We start from the raw sequence: 21,220 nt of genomic DNA, 5'->3' as shown, positions 1-21,220 counted from the left end.
ACATGATGCAATCTGAGCAGTCCATTCCACATAAAGGGCTGACTTGGAATGTAATGCGTTCTTCATCCCAGGATTTAAAGCGTGGCCTGAATTATCAAAGGGCTGGGATGTTGCAAAGAAAATTTAAATCTTACTAGCAGGCCTGACCGACGTGGCTCAGTGAATGAGTGTCAATCTATGAATCAGGAGGTCACGGTTTGGTTTCCAGTTGGTTGGGGCACATGCCCAGGTTACGGACTTGATCCCCAGTGAAGGGCATGCAGGAGGCAGCCAATCAGTGATTCTCTTTCATCATTGATATTTCTATCTCTCCCTCCTCTGAAATTAAAAATATATATATATATATATTTACTTTTTTATATATCTGAGCCAAAAGCAAAAACAGCCCATAGACACGTTCACTGTTTTTTTTAAATTATAACAATTTAAAAATTGTCAAAGTTCACAAAAATGATTGCTAGCTCCAAAAAATAAGATCTGGCAACACGGGCCACCGACGACCGGGGTCCTCGCAGTTGGGTAGCAGCTTTCTCTGGCCCTTAGCCCTCTTCCCACTGAAAGCTTTCCCACTCTGCCTTCCCGTTGTTACGACCTTGTACCTCTGGGCAAGTGACTTTGTGCCCTAAGCAGAGCTGCGTTGGGTTGAAGGGAAGATGGGCCTGGAGTCCCCTTCCCTGGGGCCCCTGAGCTGTTTCATAGAACTCTAGAATTTCAATCAAGTTTCATTCTTTGCCCTGCAGGCACCCTGATCTTCCCAAAGCCCTCCTTGGGGCTTCCTATTGAAAGAATTCCAAACGTTGTACCTCACGAAGAGTTAGGTTAAATTATTCACAGAGCGAGCTTGAGGTGTGTGATAGGACATCACCTAAGCATCGTTTATTCACAGCATCAGGCATAGCTTTTAGCTCCCAGGATCCACTATCCCCAGCTCTGCCAAAGAGAACGGCTTCACATGCCAACAGAGAGCTTACCGCGCGGTGTCCTACACCCCTGAAAAGCAAAGCACTGGTATGTCTCAATGTCCACCTGTGCACAAGCCCTGACCAATGTTTCCTCCTCTGATGTTACACGAGTTGTGGGCCCACACCTAAAGTTCAGCGTGACACACACATGCTGAAGATTAATAGCAGACAGTTCGGAAATGGAAGGAGAGACGACGAGAGGTCAGTCAGAACTGGGGCTACATTGAGCTCCCACTTAACGGGAGTCTGGAATCCAGTTTGCTCTGGCTACGGTGCCTTCTCGTTGCCCTTCACAGGATTAGGCATTTCCCCAGTCCCCTTTAGGGTCCCCCTGCCTCACCCGACCTGTAGAACATGCCTCCTCTCCCCCACTCCCTCCCCACCAGCTGTAACCCACACTTCTTGCCTCCTACACTTCACTATCGTCTTCCCGGAGTTGGTATTAGCATCCATGCATTGGTGTTTTCTGATCCTCATGGTGGATATGATGGAAGACATAACAAACCCATGGCCCCAAGACACCAGGGAGAGCCCAGCATCCCATCAGCAAGTGGCAGTGCCCACAGCACATGCTCTGTCACATTATGCTAAGAGCCCTGGGGATGGCCACCATGACAGTCTCCAAGGAGACACCCCTTCAAATCTGATGCAGAGACCATGCTGGCAAACCTGGGGCCCTGTTCACAGTGTCTTGTCTTCTCCTAAGAGTGTCCCCCACTAGACAGGGGTCTTTCATGAAAGGGACAATCTAATTTGTTTCTATGCAGAGAGATCTCAGACACACACTGTGGAGAACCCCCAAGGGTGGGACGGGGGGAGGCTCTCAAACTACTTAATGGTGAGACAATTGTCACTGAAAGAGACACCATATCACAGACAAGTTTTTATTACTTTGTCCTCCATATAGAACCCCAAATTATAAAAACATCTCTAGCTCTAATCAAAGGAACCACCGGCCCCTTCCCTCCCTGGGTGGGCTCAGACGGGGGTACTGGGGGGTTGCAGGCCACCTCCCTCTGTCCGGTGAGTGAGTTCCATATAAAAATAGATCTATAGGGGGGTTCCGAAAGAGCCATCAGCTTGCATCACACCAGCACCAGTTCAGGGCTGAGGCCTGGGAACCCTCAGGATTCTGGGACCTCACTCCAGTGGAGGGAGATCTACCCTGGACACCGAAGTCCTGCCCACAGGGGCCACTTTGCAGAACAGCTGCTGGGGGGAGGGGACTTAGACCTTTAGACCTCGACTGATGGAGCGGAGCTGGAGATGAGGCTCCCTCCACACAAGACTGGACGCTGGTCCCCACACCATGTCTTCCGCAAGCTTCCCGGGGGCAGGGGCTGGGGGTGCCGAGCCTGAAGGGCACCTGGCACAGGACCCTCCAGCCCTGTCAAAGGTGGAAGCAATATCGGTCTCCCCTAGTACCTCCCAAGTCTCTGAGCTGGGGCAGGTGCCCAGTAAACAGAAAGTAGGTTGCGGGGGGCGGGGGGACCTAAGGAGAAAAGAGCTGGCAGGGCCAGGCCAAAGGCACTGCTGTGAGGCACCATCCCCACCACGGGGTGCTCCCCAAAGGTGCGCTGCGTCTTCCAGCCCCCAGGCTCCTTCTCAGCTCCCCCTTCTGCTTGGGCTCCTCCTTTCCTAGGGCCTCCATCTAGGCCGCTGGAAGCTTCACCCCCTAAGGAAGGACCCTCCCCACCTTTAAAGCCCCTGAACTTCCAAGTCAGCCTTTCAGTCAAGAAGCCCTCCAGACATCCCACCACACACACAATCAAGAGTCCAGCTGCCCCTCCAGCCCACCAGCCAGCCCAAAGGTCTCCTCTGGGGCCCTGGGGCACGTGGGCAGGCACCCTTGGGGTGCTTCTTGGTGCCTGAGCTCATCTCCCCACCTGGCCAAATCCTTCCAAGGGCCGGCTCTGTGTCTCATTCACCCCTTTGCTCCTTCCCATCCCACCCCATCCCATCCCACCCCACCCCACACACAGCCAAACCCAGAGAGGTGTGTCAGGAGTCACCTGGAAAGACAGCCCCCGTGGCCCTATCCAGCCCCAGCCACCTTCCTGACGCACTACGACAGCCTGACCTCATGGTCACCTCCACTTTTAGGGAGCCCCTCTGGACAAGGAACTCTGGAGTCAGCCTAGTGCACCCGCTTTGGTCAGAGGCCTGCAGAAGCCCCAGGGGGGAGGCGCTCTGTGGGGCTGGGCGGTGGCCAGGGGATGGAGCGCCCCATAGGGGCTCACCTCAGCTACCTCTGGCTGCCACAGGACAGGAGGTGGTGTCACAGGGCAGGACCAAGGCCTCTCTCCAGAGCCAGCCTCACCCCTGCACAGGGCCCTGTGCCACCTGGTTGTAACCCAGGCCTGGCCCTGACTCCTCCCTGGGCCTCAGTTGCCCCCATCTGAGCAGTGAGGGTTGGCCCAGCCTGTCAGAGAGAGAAGGTCCATCTCTGAGGGTCTCTTCTTCACCATCCCCAAGGCTGGCCACGAAGCCCGGGGTCCCCCTGGAGAGAACACATCTCCCCGCCTGCTCATCCCCGGGGTCCCGGCCACTGAGTTTATAAAAGGAATGCAAAGTGCACAGAGAGGCTCGGGGGCCTCAGGGGAGCACCAGGACCTCGAGTGGCCCAGCCAGGACCCTTCCCTCCCGCTGAATTGTCAGCCCAAAAGCAAGGGAAGCAGAAACCTGCTCCAGAATCTAGGGCTTCGAGGTCCAGCCCCTGAGCTCAGCACCTCCTCTGCTGCCTGCGCCTTGGGGACCAACGTCCAGCCAGGGCTGGGCCAGGGCGCAAGGAGCTGAGGACCCTGCTCTCCAGGGCCCATCAGGACGGGCTTCCAGGCAGCTCGGTCACTCAGGCCTAAAGAGAGCCCAGCAGGGACCCAGGCTGCCTGCTGGCCAATGGGTCTGTGGGATAAGGGGCAGGTCCCAGCTCCCCATGGATGTGGCAGACAGGAGGGCATGAGCCCAGTGATTTGAAACTCTGTCTTCCCTCCCTGCCCAGCCCCACCTCAGTCTCTGAAACCCTGCACTTCCTCCCTCTTCTCTCGAGGGTCTTCTCCAGGGATCTGACCCTTTTCCCAGGGAGACTGAGTCAGCCCAGGTGCTCAGACTGAGGAAATGGGAAGAGTGCTCACTTCTGCATGGTGGAGCGCAGCTTGCCAGGGTGCTGTCAAGGCGGGGTCTGCAGCCCACTGGGGTCCCGGCCTGAAGAGTGGGGGCTGCTCACACCTGCACCCCCCGGCCCTGCAGTTGGAGCACTCGTGCCCGCAGGGCGCTGACCCCACTGAGGAGGGCCTCCCGATGTTCCGCCGACGAGATGCCCAAGCTCACCAGGTCTCTGCAAAGAAGAAGGAAGAAGAATGGGTCAGACCCAGCCGCTCAAGCCCCTCCCTCTGTCTGGACAGGGACCACCCAGAATCAGGACCCACTGGGCCTCCCGTAGAGGCGGGGCAGGGCCCTGGGTTCCCCCCACTCACTGCGCAGTCATGGCGGCCACGGCCTCCAGGCTCCCATAGCCAGCTGCCGTGAAGCTGTCCTTGTAGCGGCCGAGGTCCAGGGCCTCCAGCCAGGCGCCCACGGAGCCAAAGGAGGGGAAGGTGGAGAAGGCACGGTCCGCCAGGGGAGTGGGTGGCCTGGGGGCAGAGGGAGGTGGCCAATCAACAGCAGGATCTGGTGCCCAGCCTGCTCACTGTCCTGCGGACAGGCCAGCTGTGCAAGGACAGACGGGGAGGCCTGGGCCCAGGGCACACCTGGCTCACACCGCATGCCACGCATTCTCAGAGCAGGTGAGTGTTCGACACACTCAGGCGGGTGGGAGTGGGTTGCACCTGAGCCAGCCAAAGGTCCTAGGAGTATCTGGAACAGTCTGGGGGTAGGACACACCTAGGACAATTTTAGAGGCAACTCACATTTGGGACAACTCGTCCTAATTTCACTTATTTACTGGAATTACAAGTCAGTTAGGACTGTTACCACAAATATTATCCAATGGTCACTGTCCCTGGGATATGTGAGCACAGCCCAGGACAAGCAGAAGTGACTAAGGTGGATGAAGGCTGCATGTGCCTCAGGCAGCGGAAGATCAGATCTATCTGGGACAGCGGGTGAGCAGTCCTACCTAACAGGTGGGTAGGAGAGATGGGGCTGTTGGACGAGGGGCACATGGGAGGCCATTCATGGTCAGGTGAGAGGTCGCTGAATCTGCTATGGTCGGGGACAGACGGTGATGTACCTGGGACAGGGCGCCGTAGCACACTTTGGGGGATCTGGGTCCTGCACCATCTTGCTCAGGATGCTGTGGATCTGGGAGAACCGGGGCCGCTCACCCGGGTCCTTCTGCCAGCAGTCCAGCATCAGCCGGTGCAGGGGGGAAGGGCAGTTCCTGGGGGGCGGCAGCCGGAAGCCATCCTCCACGGCCTTGATTACCTGGGCCGTGGGGTGGGGGTGCAGAGGGAGGCTTTAGATCCCCCCAGCACACACACACACACACACACACACACACACACACACACACCACCCCACAGGAAGGCTGGGGTGCCCAGGCAGGACTAGAAGCAAAGAAACAGTGAAGAGGAACCAGGGAACTGAGGTCAGAGGGCAAGAGGATCAGAAGGCAGGGAGCTGGAGCCACAGGTCACTCACGTCCTGGCTGGACATGTCCCAGTAGGGCCGCTCCCCAAACGCCATCACCTCCCACATGACAACACCGAAGCTCCACACGTCGCTGGCAGAGCTGAAGTGGCCGAACTGCAGCGTCTCAGGGGCGGCCCACAGCGCCGGGCTCCGGCCACTCTGCGGCGGGCGGGCAGGTCAGGTGTGGGGGGGTACCCCCAGGTTCCCCACACCACAGGGTCCCAGATCCAGCCCCACCGGCCATCCTCCCAGCTGCACATCTGGGGAGAGCACACAAGCTGACACAAGGCGATGTCCACACTGGCATTTACCCAGGACCAACTGCTGAGGGGCGGGGAGGGGGGGAAGAGGGGAGACGGGGACTCTGGGGCAGTTTGATGGAAACAGGGGAGCAGGCTTGCCTCGGGGAAACAGCTCCTCACCATGGTGGTGTAGACAGCCTCTGCTCGGTCCCGAGGTCCCCGCCCAAAGCCGGAAATCTTGCAGATAAGGCCACTGCTGACCAGCACGCGGCGGGCGGCCAGGCCCCGGTGAACGTAGCCCATCTCCGACAGATACTTCATGGCTGACGCCAGCCCAGGCAGCAGCCCCAGCAGCTGCCCAGCCACCATCTGGCCCTCGTGCCGCTGAGGGAGGAAGGAGATGGAGGCCAGGGCTGCACACTCAGCTCCCCTGGTGCTGTGCGACCCCAGGAAAGTCACGTAGCCCTCTCTGTGCTTCGGCTTGCCCTGTCACCCACCAGGTCGGCCTGGCCAGTGGGTACCTTTTCAGGGAATGATGCCACTCCAAGTCCCAACAAAGAAGATAACATGGTCATTTCTACCCCCAGGGCCCACAGCACTCACCCTGAGGAAGCCATCCAGGGCCCCGAGGCTCATGTACTCAGTGACGATCATCAGGGTGCTTCCTGTGCCCAGGGACGTGGACACACACAGGCTCAGATGGCTGCTCCCTCTGGACACATGCTCCCCTATATGGGCCCCGACCTGGGCCAAGATGACCGGGACCAGGGCCACACTCCCCTAATCTTGCGGCCCTCCCTTCAGGACCCAGGGTCCCCTATGCTGAACAAGAGGAGGTGTCCATAAGGGGACAAAGGCCCAGGTCAAGAGCTACATGTTTGCTGAGAAAAATCACCCAAGGTCCAAGCAGCCCATCCCACTGTCACCACAAGTCAGAAAGGTCATTCAGGGACAGCGGGGCCACCCTGGGTCAGGGAAGAAAAGCTGAGCCCTTTCCCCCATGCTGGGCATTTCAGGGGCTCCCTCTCAGCGTAGGGGAGGGCCCTGGGGCACAGGAGCACCCCCCTCCCGCGCTGTCATCCCCACCTCCATACTTGCGGAGTACAGGGCCTTACCTCGGGTGACAACCCCCTCCAGCCGCACGACGTTGCTGTGGTCAAACTGCCCCAGGGTGAGGGCCTCGGCCAGGAAACTGAGCCTCTGGGAGTCGGAGCAGCCTTCCCTCAGTGTGTGCACAGCCACCGGGAGCCCCTGGCGGCCAGGGAGCTGCAGGCGGCCACAGCACAGCTCCCCAAACCGCCCTGTGGGGAAACAGCACCTCAGACACCCGCGGGAGGCCGCTCCCCAGGCCAACCCGGGCAGGGGGAGAGAGGAGAGAGCGACTTCTGGGTCATGGGCTGCTTCCTGTCTGGGACTCGGAGCTCTCGGGTTCAAACCATGCTACACTGAGTGCCAGTGAAGTGACGTGGTTCCACGTCTCCCTTCCTCTCCTGCCTGGTGTTTGTGTGAAAGGGGACTCCCCGCTGCCTGCCTCAAAGAGAGGGCTTGGCATATGCCAGCACGGCAAAGGCTCCTCCAGCCCAGCCCAGTGTGACTCAGGGTGACGATGGCGCCCATTCTGCCGCACACCGCTTTCCGGCTTCTGCCCAGTGAGTCTGGCAACCGTGTCAGGGCCTAGCTTCTGGCTCCTGGTGAAAGTGGCTGCCTTCCCCAGCACAGGCCAAGGGTTTGTAGGCAGGAAGAAAGAGAGTCAGGAGACTGACCATTAGGGGACGAGCACCTGCCACGAGCCAGGCCTTGGACTGAGCCTGTGAAGTCCCCATATCAGCTCTGTCTGAGGCAGCTATCATGCCCATTTTACAGATGAGAAGCAGGCTCAGAGCAGAAGAAGGGTGTGCCCCTGATCACACAGCTGGTTAGTGACAGAGCTGGGACTAAAGCTCAGGAATGCCTGGTCCCCAAGCTTGCAAAAGCCCTATGAAGGCCTGGGACTGAAGGTCTGCCCGTCTGCCCATGGCAGTCTGAATAGGCCAGCTCTGAGAGGGCCTTGGGGTGGAGGCAGGCTTACAGAATCGAAGTGGGTGGAGCGGTGGTGGGACTTCTAGAGGGGGCGGGGCTAGGGCAGAGGCGGTGCCCCCCAAGGACAAGGCTTCCTGGGTGCCCAGCTTGCCTGTTCCGAGGCTCTTCTCCACTGTGACACTTTTCGCATCCAGCTCCTTGGCAAACAGGTGAACAGCCTGCAGTGGGTCCCCACAGCTCTGGGGGTCCATGAACGTGCGGCGAGTCGGCACTTTGACTGGGAACACAGACAAAGAGAGAGGGTCCTGGGAGAGGGACTTCCGTGGCTGGAGGATGGGGGTGTGCCGTGGATGCAGGAAGAGGGATGAGGAGTGAGGTAGGGGGCACCCACCCCACCCCATGCCAGGCCCAGACAACTCACAGTGGAAATACAGCTCCTCCTCATCATGGGCATCCTGACCTCCTTTGCCATAGCTGCAGGGCCTGGGGGTGCAGAGTCATTCCTTGAGCCAGGCTGCCCAGCCCTCCCCATTTCACCAGTGGGAGGGGGGTACCTCTTTGTCCCTTCAAAAGGACAAGGTCTGTGCCCCAGGGGAGGGATCTTCTTATTCAGCTGGTTTGAAAGCTCCTCCCAACGGCGATGGCGCTCATGTAACCCTAGCGCCAGACCTAACTCCTCACCCCCATCAGCATTCCTAGTTATTCCCACTTTGAGTCACAGGGCATATTCTTGCCACTCCAGAGTCGCCCAAATCTATACCCCTGACTTTTAGTTCAAGCTGCCCCCCTGGCTACAGGGGGACAGAACAAACAGGCCTTGCACTTGGGGGCAGCTTCCGATGTAGCCAGGAAAACCAACACTGTGAGCTCACCACAGGCCCCTCACAGGGCCCAGCAAAGGGGAGGGCTGTGCGCTGCCAGCACAGAATGGCTGGAAACACCCCTTCCGGGCCATCAGGACGGCTGCCTGCGACAGGCTGCTGTGGGCCAGAGGACTACATCACAACCAACACAGGCTGGCATTTGGGGCCCCCTGAGGCTGGGCCATGCTGGCCCAGATAAAGACTTTGACTTTTATTCCAGATTGGAGGAGAGCCCCTAGGGAACTCTGAGCAGGGGAGTGCTGAGATGCCATTTGCACTTTAGAGAGATCATCCTCGCTGCTGCCGCTGTCCCTGCTGGCAATGGCGGTGGCTCAGACTATGGGGTGAGGAAAGTGGGAGGACTCAGAGACATGTGGGTGACAGGGAGGCAGAAAGGGGGAGGAAGAAGGCTTGCCCAGCAGAGTTCATGGTGCTGCCATTTGCCAAGAAGCGGGGATGAAAAGTTCCTGTCTAGACATTTGAGTTTGCAGGCCCTCTGGGATAAGCAGGGAGGATCAGTGGGAGGGAGTCAGTGTGTGTGTCTGTGTCTGGAGTCTGGAACACAAATTCAGGAGCTGTGAGAAGCGGGACTAGGAACAAGTCAGAGGACCCCCTACGTTTCGAGATTGGGTAAGGGAGGAAGCCAAGGAGATCACTACAGAACCACCAGAGAAGTGGGAGGGAAACTGGGGTGGTGATGTCACAGGAACCAAGGAAAGAAGAGCAGCAGGGAGAGAGGTCAGCCACGGGCGGGCTGGAGGAAGAGGGATCAGGGGGCGCTGGAGAGAGGCGGTCATGGCTCCGTACCGGCGGGGAAGGGGAGAAAGGCTGTCTGTCACATCGGAGGAAGTGGTCACGGGCGGTTAACAGCGTGGGCTCTGGAACCTCACTGCAGGGACTGGCTTCCCAGCTCCTCTACTCAGCAGATGAGGGGCTGAGGGGCTCGGTTTTCTCTTTAATAAAGTCAGGAAATAATCAACCAAAGACCTTGTATGCATACATGCATAACCCATGGACACAGACAATAGGTTGGTGAAGGTCTGGGGTGGGAGTGGGCTGGAGTGGGCCAATGGAGAGGAAAGGGGACATATGTAATACTTTCAACAAGATTTAAAAAAAAAAAAAAAAAGACAGCCCACCTGGGTAGCACTGTTTCAGTGAATGTCAGCTGTCATGTGGGGGAGAGAGGGACATTATAAACAGTACGGGTTCCTGAGACGTCAAGGGAGAGGGCTCAGGTCCCAGGTAGGAAGACTGACCCTGGCTAGGAGGACGGCACCTCCTCCACAGCGCAAGGAGGGAGAGGAGGCTGTGAGAGAGGCAGGTGTGTCGACCTGGTGGTGAGCAGATGAGGGGCTAACGCTACAGTTGAAGAGACAGGGCAGCAGGGGTGGCTGAGGGAGCAAAGTGCAGGGACAGGGAGCCTGAAGGACCAAAGTAGAAATGGACCAGTATCCCGGGTGATGGCCGGGTCCTTGTCAGGATAAGGGGGAGGGAGGTGGAGGTGGAACAGAAGAGAAGGTCCTTGGGAACGAGGAAGTCAAAGAACAGAGAGGCGGGGGGCTGGGACTGGCCATGCCATGGCTACGCAAGTCACTCAGCATGGTGACAGGACTTCCATGAGTGAGGGGACATCCAGGAGAGGGGGTCGAGGTGAAGGGAAGGGCAAGGTGAGTGGGTGGTGGAGTGGCAGAGGAAATGAGAAGCTTCCACTGGAAGACACCCTCCAGCGACAAGGGGGATGAGCCAGCATAGAGCGAGGAGGGGAAGAGGAGGTGAGACCACTGCTCAGGGCAAGGACGACAGGTCTGGAGTGTGCCCCGTGCCCATCGGCACTAGACCAGCTGGTTCTCCCCACTCCCCTGTCGTTTGATTTTGAGCAGGTTTTGAAACCCACCCCTGGCTTGCTCTGCCTGCTCAGTGCATCTGTCCCTGAGCCCTCCTGGGCAGCGGCTCCGGCCTGCAGAGGCCTCCCAGGAAGGTGCTCCTCCTTCACCTCTCTCCCCCTTCCTTTCTGCCTCCCTGAGCCGCTAAACTCACAGGCAGGACACAATGCTTTTCCAGTAGGTCCAACATATGAACTTTGAGGCTCTGTGAGGAAGGAGCCTGCTACTCCGGTCCTGCCTTCCTGCCCCCCTGCCCAGGCAGAGCTGGCTCCTACCCCTGCAGGACAAGGTCCTCTCCCCCTTAGTCACTTCCTGTCATACCCAGTGAATGCTCACTGTCCCTCCAGCGCAGGCAGTTAGTTCCAGGATGCTGAGATGTGTGCAGATGTGGCTCCCTGGCCAGCCCATGTCTCTCCTCTGCTCCCCCAACTGCAGCCCTTTGCATGCAGACTTTCCAACCCCTCTAGTGTGCTGAGCTCAGCTCCTCCCCTCCCCACCCCACCTGGACCTGCCTGAGGAGCATGTGCCATGAGGTTTCGGCTGCAAGCAAAAGGAATGGAATCTTCTCTGAGCTACATTCAAGAGCCATCTTCCCCTCCTCCCAGCCCCCTTCTCTGCCCTCTCTCCTGCAAGCTTCCTTCTGCTGGGGGTTGGGGGTTTCTGGTTTATCAGTTCCCCTCCCTGCCCTCCCCCCTCCCACACACATACACACAACACAGTTTATGCCTTTCTTCCCTCTGCTTGTGTTCAAGGGCCTCAGGACCCCTTGGGGCAGCAGCTGGGGGCCTCTGAGAGCCTCGGGAGAATCCTAATCACACTGGAGCAGCCGCAGCTTGATTCCATCCTCAGTGATGCCTTCTGACATTTAATGAGTTAAGGAGCTAAATCCCCTTCATCCCAGAGCGGGGAGCTAGCTGCAGTGCCGGCTGCCGGCTGCCGCAGGAGCAGTGGGTGGGGGCGGGGCCAGGACTAGACTGGCCATGCCTGTATCTGCACAGCAATGTGCTTGCATGTGCAAATCCGCATGTGCGCACATGCTGGTATAGACACAGGTGCCTGTGAGCACAGGGTCACAACCCACCAGAGGTCAGTCAGGCTCGGACCACCTACCTCCTCCAAATGGCCAGCACGCTCATCACAGAGCCCAGGACAAGGAGGGCTGAGATGGTCACCACGGTGACGACAACTGCGGGGCTCTGGTCCCTGGAGCCGGAGGCAGCTGGGAGGAAGAGCATGAGGTTGAGGCAGGCAGAGCACCGGGCTCCTGGGTAAGTGTCCTCGCCCCACAGAAGGGTTTCCGCAGCACTTTGCCTCCCACAGCAGAGGGATCAAGGCAGTCCGGCCAAACACAATGGCGCCTGGAGCTTCCGGTTCTCCCAGGGCTGGGCACCGCCACAGAAGCCCAGCTCTGAGAGAGAGGCGCAGGAGTCCAGACAGGCAGACCTGAGACTCCCTTTTTGCCTTTCAGATGGGCCATGACAGACTTAAGGTAGCTCTGCAGAGGGAATGGCCTCTTGCCTGAGCTCCCCAACCCCAAGCGAGACCATTCACCACCAATAATAATAAAAGTAAATGTTTAGCGCACACTTAAGCCATTCAAAACACTATGCCACGTGCCTGGACTGAATGATCCTGTTTCATCATCACAACCAGCCAGTACGGTGCCACTGTCTCCATTTTACAGCTGAGGAAATTGACATTGAGGCAAGTTGTATAACGTGTTCAAGGTCACAGAGCTAATAAATAATGATCCTAAGATTTGAACTTGGTTTCAAACCTCTGCTTTGAGTTATTTCACCAAGGGAGAGGCCCAGAGGAGCTCAGGCTCTCAGCCCTATCCACCCATCCACCCATCCACCCATCCACCCATCCACCCATCCATCCATCCAACAGTACGAGGCTGGCGCTGGGGAGAAAGCGATGAATGAGCCAGCGTCCCTGCCCGGGAGGGGTGTACAGACCAGTGGGAAAGATAGACACAAAAACTTAACTGTAGAATACAATAAGAAACAGAGAAAGCTGAGCAGAGCTGAACAGAGGAACAATCATTTCTTCCCAAAGGCTTTGAAGAATATGGCAAAAGTAATGGGTATCATTTCCAAGATTAGGTGACGGGAGACTGTGCCTTCTGTCTCGGTCATTCACAGTCTCTAAAAGAATCTAGCTGCTGTGTTGTGAGTAGCCCTACGGAGAAGCCTGTGAGCCAAGGAACGGCATGCCTCCGCCAAGGAGCCAGCAAGAACCCAAGAAGGGAGACAGAGTCCCCCACAGTTAAGCCTTCAGATGACACCTTGTGAGAGACCCTGAGTCAAGTGGCACCCAGTTAAGCTGCACCCATACCCCTGACACACAAAAAACCACGAGAGAACAACTTTTTGTTATTTTCACTGCTAAGCTTTAGGGGCAATTTGTTACGCAGCAATGGGGCCCTGAAGCATGGTCTTCCATCATGATCCTGAGCTGGGGTTATGGCTCACTGGAAAAAATGTTATGCAGACTGGGAGGCCCAAGCCCCCATAGCCAGGGCCACAGCAAAGGATGTTGGGGAGCTGAGCAGTATCCACTAACCAAAAAGCACCAGATGAATGGAAGTCACCAGCCCCTTCCGCTAAGTCCCAGCTCCTGCCCACACCACACTCACTCCAGCCAAATCCACGCGCCTTTGTTCAGATGGCTTCGTCTATCCAAAGTGTCTTTCCTGCCCATCTCCACACAGTCATGTTCCCCACCCTTCGAGACATGGCTCTAATCTCCGTTTGCCAGCACCTGGCCAAGGCCTGGCACAGACAGGCATTCGAGCAAGAAGTGCTGTCTCCCTTCCCAGAACTCAAACTCCCTCAACATTTTATCTCCACCTCCCTTTGGGCTCAGAGCCCTTCCTATCTTGGATTAGACGCATGTAGCAGGTTGGGAAGAACGATTATCTTGACAGCTGGTGCCAGAATGCCTCTTAGGGGGAACTGCCTTTGTCCGGGAAAATACTTTCATGAGCTGCTTGGGATAGATAGAGGTGAGACCCTGAGGACTGGGTTAGCAGCAAGAGAAACAACAAAAGAGGAAGCTAAATGCTCTTCATGCATCCTGAAAGGGAGTGTGGGGGTGCGGGGACGAGGAACCAGGGGAGGGCGGTGAGGGGGGTGGTAGAACAATGCCGTGGAGAAGCGGAGCTGTTTTAGAATCAGCACATCTAATGTTCAGCTTTTGTTTTGTTTTGGTAACAGCTCTATTGAGAAATTATTCACCACGGAGAATGCGCAACTCTCTTTGGGTTGCACTGATTGCTGCGGTGCAACCCCTTCACGGCCCCCATCCCCCAGTGAAGTCTGTTTCAATATTTTAAGGCCTAGTGGGGAAGGTGACAGTGACCCACGTGTGGGTCCATATCACGGCAGAGAGAAAGAAGCAGAATGGGAACAGGAATTTAGCCGTCAGCCCAGCTGGCATGGCTCAGTGGTTGAGTGTCGACCTATGAACAGTAGGTCATGGTTTGATTCCCAGTTAGGGCACATGCCTGGGTTGTGGGCTCAGTCCCCAGTGTGGGAGTGCAGGAGGCAGCCGATCAATGATTCTTTCTCATCATTGATGTTTCTATTTCTCTCCTTCTCCCTTCCTCTCTGAAATAAATTTTTAAAAATGAATTTAGCTGTCAGAGCGAGAGGTGACCATCAGACTGAAACTCCTCCCAAGGAAATAGCAAGAATCTTGGGGAGGGCACAGGATGCTTCCACAAGACATGGGACAGGACCTGAGAGGCAGGGAGCCACCAGCCAAGACCTGGGGTGTAGGTGTTCGTGACCTCCTTCCCTGTGAGCTCCTCCAGCCCAGGCAACCCGTCTAATTCACATCCTGAACAGGTATCAGGCGGGTTCCAAATTCATTAGTTAATTAGGTTGCAATTAAACTGTACTGCAGGCTCCCTTAATTGCACAGATAACCGCCCCCTCCAATTTGTCTCCCTGCCCCATCCCCGCCCAGGTCCCCTGGCACAGCTCACTTACCCTCCCCTGGGGTCTGTACTTCAATGCTGGGGCTGAAGCTCTGCGTCTCCCAGGAGGGCCCCGGGGAAGCCGCCCGGATCTGAAAGATGTAGCGAGTGGCTGGCTTCAGGTTGGTGACGGTGACCGCAGGCGCCCCCGTCTTCACTGTGGAGTAAGTCTGCTCGTTCTGACCCTGGGGAGGGACCAAGAAGTGAGGCCTAGACCAAGGGCCAGACCCAGGCTCCTGGGAGAATGATGGGGGCAGGAAGAGGGGGGCAGGAGAGCACCCTTCGGAGGAAGAACCTGACTGCAGTCGTCTCCAGGGGGTTCCACAGGTTTCTCCCAAAGCATCTGCAACCCCTTCCTCCACCACAAGTTCCCACCCACTCGCTAAGAGGAACTTTAGGGAAGGGGCAGATGTTCCTTCGTGGGGGTGACAGGATGACGGGCACCAGGCCTGGCAGTCCAGGGGGTGAGCTGGGCCTGCTGCCTCTGAGGAAAGAATAAGAGAATGAGCCTGACACCTGCCCAGTCCCTGTCGGCTCACAAAGCCTTTCTTCCCCTTGTCATCGGGTTTTCACAACTGCCCTGCAAGGCATAGGACAGGAGGTATCACCTTTTTGAGATAAGGACATTGAGCTCAGAGGGTAGAGGGGCTCCCCCCTACCTTCCTGTTCAACATACCACTCCCCCAGCTCACAGCTCCCAATAGACTTCCGGGATTCTAAACCTATTATGTGATTGATTCAGCAAAGAATTCCTCCAGCGACTGAGGAGCCAGTGAAGCTCTGACACAGGCAGTGGGGAAGCTGAAAGCAAGGCTTCACAGTAATGAAGATATCTGCACCAAGGTGGGAAACAGTTTAACAGGAGATTACGTGTCAGATTTACAGACAATACAGCCATGGGGAAAAGAGATAGTGGATCGGGAGGTAAGTCCATTTGTCAAATCATGGCGGGACTGCACCCATGGACTGACAACAGACACCAGAGGTGAGCAAAAAATCAGCAAGAGTATCTATCCTATCAGAATCAAAAGGGTATAGGAGTTTCCAATAAGAAGCGCTATATATATATAAATTATATATATATAATTTCAGCTCAGGTTTCAATGCCAAATGAATTACAGAAAAGATTCTGGTTTGGCTGTCAGAACTGTAGATGAAGGACTCTAAATCTATACACAATCATATCCTGTTGCTGTCCAGTGGCAGTCTCCTTAGCATGGCTTCGATGGAAAATCTTATGTGTCTTCTTTATACTATCCGTGCCTCCTTCTCTTATCGAATCATGTAAGTTACATAGGCTATTTTAATTTTCTGTATTTTCTAAATCCCTACAGTAAATATATAATTAAAATGAAATGCATTAAAATTTCAGTTGAAATTTTATAAAGCTGGGACAGTAGGCTGTCCACACCTAGTGTGTGTGTGTGTGTGTGTGTGTGTGTGTGTGTGTGTATGTGTGTAGGGGGGTTGACCTGCTGAAAACTTAACTTTGATTTTGCTTATCACTGCTGTCGCATGAAGTTCTCCCGTCTGTGGGTACCTCACTAGGAAGAGTGGAAGAACTCCCTCCTGTCCATCACCTCCTCTTCCTCTCCCGACCCTTGACCCTCACAAAAGTAAACAGGCCTCTGTGTACTACCATCTTACTAAGGTAATGGCAGGACACTGGTTTCAAGTGGTAAAAGCCAAGTTCAACAGGAATATGCTCATCTCAGGCTGGCATAATGCCCCGAAGGCAGCAGGAGCTCAGAGAATGACCCCCTGGGGCTTGGAATGGTTGGTAACTAATTGTGATGGTGTTTACAGCCCAGATTGCTTAGCACGGAGGGAGTGAAGCTGGGACCTACTTAAGCAAAGCTGCATGGACCAGCAGGACCACTGTATATTTTTATTATTATTTGTAAATGTTGTTACATATCCTTTATGTCAGTACAATTATAATAATAATCCATCCATTCCCTGTTCTGGAGAGCTGACTGTTAAACACTTACCAGCACATTGCCGAGCCCTAGCAGGCCACCTGGCCTAGCCATGTGCTGAGACAGTCATGCATTTTTGTAAAATTTGAAGCAATATAATATTTCTGCGTTATTTTTTTTTTAAGGATTGTAAATTGTATGTCTACGATTCGGGTACATAAAATCTGGATCAGCCCGCAGAGAAAGCTCTTTGTCAACTGTAAACACCAGGAAGAGTGGTGAAGATGGAGATGATGGCTAGTGATGAAGGGAGACTTGATGGAAAGAGGAAGAGCAGGGGAGTCCACAGTGAGCAGGGGCCAGGAAGAAACGCCAGCCTGCAAGGCCACTCAGCAGGCCAGCGGATATGTTCAGAAAAAAGGACTTTTGCTGGGAAAAGATTGTGAAGAGGAAAACGATGGGCAGAGGACAGACCGCACCTGGGATGCAGCGCCAGGCGCCTCCCAGACCCTGACCCACCTTCTCGTAGTAGCGGATCTCGTACTCCGTGCCATTGGCCCCAGCGGCTCCAGCAGGGATGGGCTCCCGCCATGACAGGGACACGCTCTGGGGTTCCACTCGGTCCCTGCGAATCTCATCCTCCTCCCAGGGCCCTGAAAGAAAGTAATGTGGGTTTTTCGACCCCACCTGACTGCAGGGCAGGGTCAGGGGGCTGTGAGTTCTGGGGGCAGGGCGGGGGGAGGCTGAGGGGCGTGGCCTAATGGCTGTGGGTGAGGGCAATGGGCTCCAGTGGGGCAGAGGCTGAGGGGTAGAGTCTGTGAAGCCAGAGGCAAGAGAGGCCCCCAGTCACTCCACACACTGCTCTCTACTTCCGTGGCTCCTGTGGGAAAAAGTGCCAGGCCTCCTGCTGCTTGCCCAACCCCTGTACCCAGCTCCCCTCCTGGTGGTAGGTTCTCATCCCCCAGGCCTTCCTAATTTTTCCGTGGTTTAGAGACATTAGAGAGTATAGGCGCCGGGAAGACCAGCTACTTAACTATTCTAATGACCTGGTGAACAGGTATACTCAACACACTCAAAATCAAAGGAAACTACTTCAACACAGTAAAAACCAACATGGAAAGACCACAGCCGGCATATTACTCAACAGTGAAAGGTTGAAGGCTTTCCCTCTAAAATCAGGGGCAAGACAAGGATGTCCACTCTTGCCACTTTGATTCAACATAGTATTGGAAGTCATGGCCAGAGCAATTAGGCAAGAAAAAGAAAAGAAATCCAGATTGGAAAGGAAGAAGTAAAATTATCTCTGTCTGCAGGTGACATGACCTTATATAAAGAAAACCCTAATAATTTCACAAACACACACACACATACACACACAAAACACCTGTTAGCACTAATTAACAAATACAGCAAAGTTGCAGGATACAAAATCAACACACAAAAATCAGTTGCACTATATACACTAACAGTGGACAGTCTAAAAAAATTAAGAAAATAACGTCATTTATAATAACATTAAAAAGAACAAAATACTCAAGAATAAACTTAGTGTCGATGGACAGGAAAGGAAAGAAGAACAGGTACTGATGCCTAACCCAACGCAGAAACCACCAGGTCACTGGGGAAAGATCCTGACTTGACTTCAGTGTGTGGAGCCGAGGGGCCTCCAGGAGCAGATGCTGGGAAGGCAGCTGGGTAAGTGGGTCCAGGGCTCACGAAAGGTGTCTGCGAGGAAGATGGAGATCCAAGAGCCATCGGAACGTGATTGGGTGAAACTGCCCAGAAAGAGAGGAGGAAAGGCTTTTAGGAAATAAGCCAAAGACACAACATGTAAGAGGCAGGCAAAGAGGGGACTGAACTGGAGGAGCCAGAGAGGCAGGAGGGAAACAAAGAGCCAACGAGGTCGCAGACGCCCTGGAAGGACGTTTAAGAAGCTTCTCTCCTGACACCTCCGCCCATTAGCTCTGTGTCCACCAGCCGGAGCCCGCCGTGGCCATGTTCACACGTAGAATGGAAACGGCGATGACACTGCGCAGGCTGCTGGGAGGATTTTATGAAGCAATGAATACGAAGAGCATGAGCACGGCGCCGACACAAGTTTGCTAACAAGAGCGGCCCGTGGTCGGCAGGGTCACATGCTGAGAAGAGACAGGGTAAGACCATGAGCCCCAGTGCCCTTCGGCTTTAACAATGTGGAGGTTCCTAGTGGCTTCAAGGGGTTCAAGGGAAGTTGGTGTCAGGTGGTGGAGGGCCCAGGAAGTGGAGGCAGGGCATATGTAGCTCACCCTTTGAAAAGTGTGTTTGCATGGCTTCTAGTTTTAAATGGTATCCATCTAGCAGCCCTACCTCCATTTTTTCTCAAATTTCAGTTAAAGCCCTGGCTGGTTCAGTTCAGTGGTGAGGCATCGGCCCGGGGACCTACGGGGTTGCAGGTTCAATCCCTGGCCCTGATCAGGGCACATGCCAGAGGCAACCAATCGATGTGTCTCTCTCACATCAATGTTTCTCCCCCTCCTCCCTCCCTTTCACTCCCTCTAAAAAAAATAAAAAGTCAATGGAAAAAATATCCTAGGATGAGGATTTAAAAAAAATTTTTCCCCCCGTTAAAACAGGGATACAGAAGGAGTCAAAAACCCAGAACAGCACCATAACTACTCTTGACAGCTGATGGCCAGAGCGGGGCGGGGAAGGGGACGTGGGGTGGCACGTTTCCACCTGTGATAAAGCCAGTGGAACGAGACTGAGAAGTGCAATTGTAGTGAACCCCAGGCTAAGCTGCCACAGAGGGACATCGCCTCTCATCCTAAAAATAATCTGAAAGGTCCTGTGTGCTTCCTCACAATGTCTGCCCCTTAAAAAATAGCAAGGTCTTTGTCAACTGGACAATCACAGCCATCACTGACTACACAGCTGCTTTCCGGAAAAGTGCTCTTCCTTATCCCAGGGAGCGCCCTCAGCCTGAATCCAGTTGGAGACAGCAGCTCCCAGAAAAGACGTAGCGCAAAGGGGAGCGGTGATGAGATGTCCTAGGAGGTGGCGTGGTCCCTTACAGATACAGACGGACGGCACAGAAAGGGGCTCGGAATGTCATTTTTTGAAACTACATTTGTTGAAAGCATCAGATGGACAGGATATAGAGGTAAGAGAAGGTTCCGTTTCAGCCCCATGGAGACACATTACATGAGAGCCTGATAAATCCTGTGAATGGAGCTAAAAGCTGAGCCCAGGCACCTGCTCTCCCGCTGAAGATGTGTGATGAGATTCATCTGCATCAAGTGGGGCCAAGAGTGCAGCAGACACTGTCGGAAACCTGTTCAACAGCCACGTCCCCCTTCCCTGAGGGCTGAGCGCAATTTCTGACTCGGGATCTATTGTCTCCCCCAGATGATGCAGGTTAATTCTGATTGTTCTAACACACCTGTGTGCACTCATTCCCTTTGCCAATGACTGCGTTAGGGCTGGGCTTGCAATCCGGTTCTGGCCAACAAAAGGAGCAATCAGCTAAGAGGAGGAGGGCTTCTGGAAAAGGGTTCTTGTTCTTAAAAAGATGCCTACAAGGAGGAAGCAGTTCATTTTCTGCTCTGGGTGGTAAGGATATGATTTCTGGGGCCAACTTACCACCATGAAGGGGCCAGCCTATGTGATAAAGATGTCAGAATGGAAAGATGGAAAGAGCCGGGCCCTTGAGGACACTGCTGAGCTGCTGAATTACCCAGGCTTTAACGCTACTCTTTTTAGGTAAACTCAGAAATCATTCTAATCAAATGTCAGATGGATTGAGATTTATTGTACTTGCAGCTGAAAGTCTCACAATCAAAGGACAATGCACACATCTTGGGTTTTGTTGTTTTTTCAAACATCAGCTTTTTTATTGTTCAAGAACAAGCAGACCGAAAACACCAAGAAATTGGGCATATGAAAATACTTCTGAATAAGCAAACAGAAATATTATTCTGAAGACTCAGGAGGGGCAGGTCTTTAAGAGTGATTTAGTATGACAGAGGAACAAGTAAGGAGATTCTTTGGCCTCTTCAAGAAGGTGAAAGAAAACACAGACTCCACAAAATAGAAGCAGAAGGCCGTGAGGAGAAAACAGGTGGAGAAGAAAAGCGAGACAAGATACAAGTGGTGATATTGAGAGAGGTTTGTGGAGAAACTAAAAGCACTTTAGCAAAAAAAAAAAAAAAAAAAAAAAAAAGTAAAAAATAAAAATAATGCATTAGCAAAATTAAAATATTTAAAATAAAATTCATTACAAATACTGTATAAGGGATTTTAACAAAATCACAAGCAGAATGGGAAAACCTAAACTTCTTAATCTTTGGAACACCAAGTACACAATTAGAAGAAAATAAACTTGAAAAAAAAAGCAGATAGACAGACAGATAGAGAGAAACACTACAGAACAAAAATACTACACATTTTGTTCACCAAAAATCTACTAGTACTGTTCAATGAATTCAGCAAAGTAGGATGATACCAAAAAAAATTCAGAGATCAGTTCCATTTTTATACACCAATAATGAACTATCAGAAAGAGAAACAAAGAAAACAATCCTATTTCCAATTGCTTTAAGAAATAAAATAGCCCTGACCCGTGTGGCTCAGTTGGATGAGCATCGTCCCACGCATTGAGTGGTTGCCAATTCCATTCCTGTCAGGACACATGCCCTCTTGCAGGCTGGATCCCCAGTAAGGGGTATGCAAAAGGAGCT

At 54.1% G+C, this 21,220-nt stretch overlaps 1 protein-coding gene across 1 annotated transcript in view; it reads right to left on the bottom strand.

Annotated features, from left to right (window-relative positions):
- Window positions 1-849: 849 nt before the first annotated feature.
- Window positions 850-21,220, bottom strand: part of EPHA10 (EPH receptor A10) — a gene marked incomplete at its 5' end in the record, with an annotated part of 34,962 nt that continues 14,591 nt past the window's right edge. The window contains 12 exons of the mRNA XM_081088400.1: window positions 850-4,296; window positions 4,436-4,591; window positions 5,191-5,384; window positions 5,601-5,750; window positions 6,014-6,217; window positions 6,437-6,498; window positions 6,949-7,134; window positions 8,004-8,129; window positions 8,274-8,335; window positions 11,712-11,820; window positions 14,600-14,771; window positions 17,025-17,158. Of these exons, the coding sequence (XP_080944526.1) occupies window positions 4,182-4,296; window positions 4,436-4,591; window positions 5,191-5,384; window positions 5,601-5,750; window positions 6,014-6,217; window positions 6,437-6,498; window positions 6,949-7,134; window positions 8,004-8,129; window positions 8,274-8,335; window positions 11,712-11,820; window positions 14,600-14,771; window positions 17,025-17,158 (1,670 nt within the window). The 3' untranslated portion in view covers window positions 850-4,181. The remainder of the gene's footprint in view (window positions 4,297-4,435; window positions 4,592-5,190; window positions 5,385-5,600; window positions 5,751-6,013; window positions 6,218-6,436; window positions 6,499-6,948; window positions 7,135-8,003; window positions 8,130-8,273; window positions 8,336-11,711; window positions 11,821-14,599; window positions 14,772-17,024; window positions 17,159-21,220) is intronic.

This window comes from Myotis nattereri (assembly GCF_964212035.1).
Source record: "Myotis nattereri genome assembly, chromosome: 3".
NCBI lineage: Eukaryota > Metazoa > Chordata > Mammalia > Chiroptera > Vespertilionidae > Myotis > Myotis nattereri.
This window is presented reverse-complemented; position numbering and strand designations above follow the sequence as displayed.